The sequence below is a fragment of the Nelumbo lutea genome, chromosome 6 (assembly GCF_056320005.1).
Source record: "Nelumbo lutea isolate HS-2025 chromosome 6, American lotus-T2T, whole genome shotgun sequence".
NCBI lineage: Eukaryota > Viridiplantae > Streptophyta > Magnoliopsida > Proteales > Nelumbonaceae > Nelumbo > Nelumbo lutea.
Genome location: NC_142689.1, coordinates 62334534 through 62340060, shown reverse-complemented (window position 1 = coordinate 62340060; position 5527 = coordinate 62334534). Strand labels below are relative to the sequence as shown.

The 5527-nt window shown below is 37.3% G+C and overlaps 1 protein-coding gene across 1 annotated transcript; it reads left to right on the top strand.

The window, feature by feature from the left end:
* Nucleotides 1-964: 964 nt before the first annotated feature.
* LOC148849204 (B3 domain-containing protein REM16-like) lies at nt 965-4423 on the top strand. The gene is made up of 5 exons (XM_088952491.1): nt 965-1095; nt 1303-1423; nt 1537-2131; nt 2440-2636; nt 3968-4423. Exons 2-5 carry the CDS (start codon nt 1313-1315, stop codon nt 4325-4327), a joined length of 1263 nt encoding a protein of 420 aa, XP_088808617.1. The 5' UTR covers nt 965-1095; nt 1303-1312; the 3' UTR covers nt 4328-4423.
* Nucleotides 4424-5527: the final 1104 nt, after the last annotated feature.

Genomic DNA, 5527 nt, shown 5'->3' with positions numbered 1-5527 from the left:
CTACAAGAATTGAGATAGTCACAAGATGGATGAGTTACATAGGATTAGGATATACGGTAAGATTAGGATAGAGATTATCCTATGAGGATAGATCCAAATCTCCATAAAACTCTTGGTTCTCGTTATCCTTTAACAGACCAATTCATGGTTTAAATTATCGATACGATACGCCTAATATGGGGCATATTGTATCGTATCTTTTAAAAAAGATATGGTCTGAAACACTTGTTTCTAGGTGTTTGGATCCCCAATTTTTTTTAATAATAAAAAACATACTAAAATCTTTCCAAAAAACCAAAATGTGAAAAAAAAAACTAAAAAAAAAAAAATTTCGACCATTTCTAAATACCGATAAGATATGAACGAAACTAGTATCTTATCCATACTTTGAACCTTCGTCCGACTATGGTGTGTTAGTAGGAATTAGGAAATGGTTAATGCGTTGCTCTCGTATTTGTGAATTGTGATGATCAAAATTCTTGTTCTTGACAATAATCAAAATGTAAATTAGTTTTAAGAAATTTACCTTTATAATTATTATCGGATGGATCCTGGATGATCCTTATTAACACGGATCGGATTCGAAATTTTGAATTTGAATTGAGACAGAGGTAGTATGAAGTATCTATCAGCTTCTGAATTCTGGTCATGTCACGTCAAGTAATTGCACTCGGCGGCCGTCGGCGGTGGACTGACGAGCCTACATCATCAACTGAATGCTCCGTTGGAAAAGAAAACGACGAGGAGGATCTTCTTCCATCGTCAGATTGGAATCTACGTGAGACCGTACCGAGGAAAAAGGGCGGGTAAGGTGGGTAGCTGGATTATGCCAACAGAACACTGCTGAAGGGATGTCGAATGTGATGGTACCTTGTTGAACAGAGCAGAGATAGCTGTGAGAACTGAGAAGACGTCTGACGCCATCGATTATTAAAGCTAGCTGCTTAAATCAATGAGAAAGAAAAGGAAGAAACCAATGAGTTCACCCTCAACGCCGCTCATTGGAACGTACTGTTTTTCTTTTGCTACACCCGTTCCTGTTTGCGTTCTTGAGAGTCAAACTTCAAACGTTCAGATTCCAAGTTGAGGACTGAGGTTCGTCTTTCTTCATCTTACGTTTCGTTTTTCTCTCTGCACATACAGGTCTCAATACGAAGCTAACATTCTTAGTTTTTCTTTCTACTAGCGTGATTATGAATTTATGATTTTTTTTTTTGTTTTATTTGAGAAAGAATACCCATTTCCTTTTAAAGCGACTTAGTTTTTTTATTTTTTTTCCTATTTCACTTATTCTTTTAACAGTTTAACAGAGATGGGGAAGAGGTGTGACAACTGCAGATCGCAAGACCAATTTGTCTATTGGACTCACTTTCAGTCCAAACAGTTCTTTCAGATCCTGCATGATGATTTCGACCTGAAACTTGTAAGTTGAAGCCTCCTCCTCCTCCTCCTTTATCTCTCTCTCTCTCTCTCTCTCTCTCTCTCTCTCTCTCCATCTCTGTTTCTCTCAGACACAAAGGTTGCGTGAATTTGCAGGTCATTCCCGCCAAGTTCGTGAAGAATTTGAAGGAAGACCTTTCGAGCCCCGTCACTCTCAGAGGTCCAACTGGGAAGGTTTGGAAAGTTGGGCTGGTGAAAGCCGGGGATTCTTTGTTCTTTCAATACGGTTGGGATGAATTCGTGGAAGATCATAACCTCGAAGAGGAGGATCTCTTAGTCTTCAGGTACAGTGGGAGCTCGACTTTTGATGTTTTAATGTTTGACCAGCTTAACCTCTGTGAGAAGGAGTGCTCGTATTTCGTGGGGAAATGCGGATGTGAAATGAAGGAAAACACAAGGGATGATTCTATGGAAGCGGACTTCATGCATTCATCTGCAGAGCGTGGGAGAAGAGGAGGAAGAAGACGTAGATTCACTTCATCAACTAAGACTAACCAAGGAAGAAGAGGAAGAGGAAGAGGGAGAGGAAGACGTACGTTCATTTCACCAACCAATGAGGAAGAGTTGAAAACATCAGAACCACGTATTCGACGCAATTCGTCTCAGTCTAACGACAGAAGTGTTAGAAAAGAAGCTTCCGCATCTGTCCGTGACTGTGCCAAGCGGAAATTCATGGGGGAAGAATCCGCTGGTAAGACTAATCAACCCTTGTTTGGCTTATCCAAATTGATGCCTTTTCTCTGTTTGGTTAAATTATTCCAACTTCCAAAAAAGGCTCTGGCGAGTTGAAAAGTCCATTACCCTGTTTAAGGCAGAAAATACTCGAAACAGCTTCGGAGAATTTCTGTATCTATGGCTTTTGTTTTTGCCCATCTCCGCATAAGGACTCTTGGGAAGTTCTTATTAACAGACATGATAACTTTCCTTGTGACTATTAAATGCTCTTTGCTGACTTATGGTTCTTTTTTTTTTTTTTTTTTCTTTCTTCTATTCTGAAAGATTCTTTCGGTGATGATGGAATACCTGAAAATTTGAGCCGGTCGTATCAGCTGCATTTCGTCTCAAAACGACGGCCTGTAACTGAAGTTGAGAAAAAGAGGGCCTATCAAATGGCTTCTGCAGCTTCAGCTTCGACTGATCATAGAAGTTTCATTGTGGTTATGCGACAAACCCATGTTTGCAGGAGATTTCATTTGGTAAGTTATGTTTTCTGATTCATCTCCTAAGCGTAAATTTTCCTCTTTAAATCTGATTTAATTAAACAGCATCGAAAATAGACAGAGAAGCAATCCACAAGAAAAATGAAAACAAGAGAAACCACATAAAAGACTACAACCTAATACTAGCTTTAGCAGAAATAGATAGCCCCTGTGGTAATCTAATTCACAGCATACATCTTTTAAAATATGTGAAGTGTCACTGTCGGCAAACCATAATTCCATAATTAATGCATCTCTGACTCAGAGTAGTAGCATTATGTGCAAAGTTGAAGAGTTTCAAAAGAAACCTTCTGTGAGACTGACTCACGCTCCTTGAACAGTCACAGTTGTGCCTATTGACCACAAGGTGGGTGCTGGTTTAGAGAATGCCTGTTCAAAAAGTAGTTAACATGGTGATTGTTAACATTGAATCGCGGTCGTAATGGTCAGCAATGCACCAAAACCAAAGCCACCCATTGTGAGCCATGCGGGTGCGCAAAGTGCACCTCTAAACCTATAATTGAATCCCCATACTCTCCTCTACTAGTTCTAAGGAGTGTAAATCAGCTCCTATTGAAATACTCTGAAAACAAAACCTATAATTTTTCAATGTGTGACAAGTTCAAAACTGGGTTATTGTACAAGAAAACTGATTTTTCAACCAAGTGTGCATGTGCAATTTCTCATGTAATTGACCAATCAAACCCATTGGATTTAATCTCTTATGAGATTAAAATCCAGCATTTTTGTCCACTTCACATCGAGACAATCATGCCCTAGTGCTATGCTTGGTTTGATATAAACAAGGGATAAACAGATAGTTGAGGGAAAGTAATTAAAATTCCCTATGAACTTTCTCCGCACTTTCTGTTTTTATTATTCTTTCAAACCAAACACAACTTAGGAGTTAGTTTATCGTCTAAATTATATAGTAAAATTTTAGTTATTTTATGTTTACATCTAGAAAAAATCACAGTTTTCTTTTTTCTTTTTTCTTTTGGTAATGATGATGTAAAACTTTAGTTAAAAATCTTATTGTTTCACGTGGCAACATCCAACAGCTTGTTTGCAATTGGACGCATTGGATGACATATAAAGAGGGATGCTATTGGCCTCCCCTTTTCATGGGACACCTTTTGAATTTTTGAATGCCCCCTACTGGAATAACCCAGAAATCCATTTTAAGAACTTCTAGAATTCTTACTTCTGTCGACTAATCTGGTGGTTGGACTGGTTCAATAGGTGGTTCAGTCAACAATCGGCATTGGTGTGTGATAAAAGGCACTGTCATTGGTCTTTACACTAATTGTTCCTTTCTCCTCTTGCAGACAATCCCAGTCCTTGATGTGACTTACAATTTCCCCCCAAGAAACCAAGATGTCACCCTCTCACTGAAAGGAAAAATTTGGCCTGTCATCTTCAAATACCAAACAAATCCCCTAAATGGAGGATTTGCAAGTGGGTGGGCAGATTTTGTATTTGATAACAACTTGGAAGAAGATGATGTATGCGTCTTTGAAGTTGTGGGTGGAAGAAACAACTCCATTCTTGTAAACGTTCAAATTTTCCGGGTTGTAGAAGCGGTCACTCCCTTGAGGATGGTCAAGTGTCCCTCGAGAAGAAGTGCTAAAAGACAAGTAAAGGAGGCCATGGACAAGGTAGTAGTGCCATGTGATTTCTTAGATTAATCACGTCTGGTGTTTCTGTTTTAAGATGCATGTATGTAGCTTTTGGTATGAATACTTTTTTTTTTGAATGACAGTTCTTGAGACTACATTTTGTTGAATACCTGCTGCTGATGTTGTTTTGTTTAGCTTAGGCTTATGGCATTTGTAGTTGGTCTTGTATGATTTACTAATGGTCTAGTCTAGTATCTCTATTCAGCTACAGCTTATTAACTGAGGCCGTATTTGCTGTTTCTCTCCTGTTTTCTCAAACCAAAAACAGCCTAAACAAATGTGCTCCTTGGATCCAGAGAATTTTGAGTGCAAACTTCGCAATGTGAAATCATGAATGCAGGAAAACTGGGGTGTTCAGTCATAATTGATCATATTGCCATGTTTGTGTTTGCACTTTGCACATTTGTGTTTGCCCTTTGCAGCAGATCCTGTGTCGTGAATTTTACCTTATCAAACTATGGCTAGTCTTGATCACTGATGGAAAATATCTTAACAAAGCTTCTGGCATGCTTTTATTTGTTCTGCTGCTTGGGTGTCGTAATTTTATTTCACATAACATACTATCACTAGTTTTCAGCAATCATGTCCTGCATCCTGCTGTCATCAAGGTTCATGTTTGATTGGTCGATCCATTTGGTATTTCCATTGGTGATGCCTATCAAATATCATTTGGGTTTGCCTCCGTAGATCTGGACTCCCTGAAAGAATGAAACCAAATGGATTAATCCTCCGTAATTTAAAATATCCGGGAGTCCGGATCCATATATAAGAGGCAACTTTCATTCTTTTAGGGAGTATTAATTAATAAAAGGTATATGATAAATTAAAATCTAATATCAAAATTATCTTACAATTATTAGTTTTATAATCAATTTTTACTAATTTAAAACCAACTTAAGTTCCATTGAAAAACAAAAGCTTAATATAGTTAATTAAATTTAGAAGATTAATAAAACTAAAATGTAATAAAAATATAAAATATATTTTAATTAATTTAAAATCAATTTAAATATCATTTAAAATAGAGAAAATTATAAAAACTTCCTTAGTTTTCTGACAATCTTATCAAACTCTCCTATGTTTTGACCTTAACAAAAACATTCCCTATTGTTTTTATATAAAGGTGCAAATACCTTCATTTCGTTAGCATTCCAAATAAAAAATGCTGATATAACGTCCTATTTTTTTTAAATACCTTCCTTTCATATG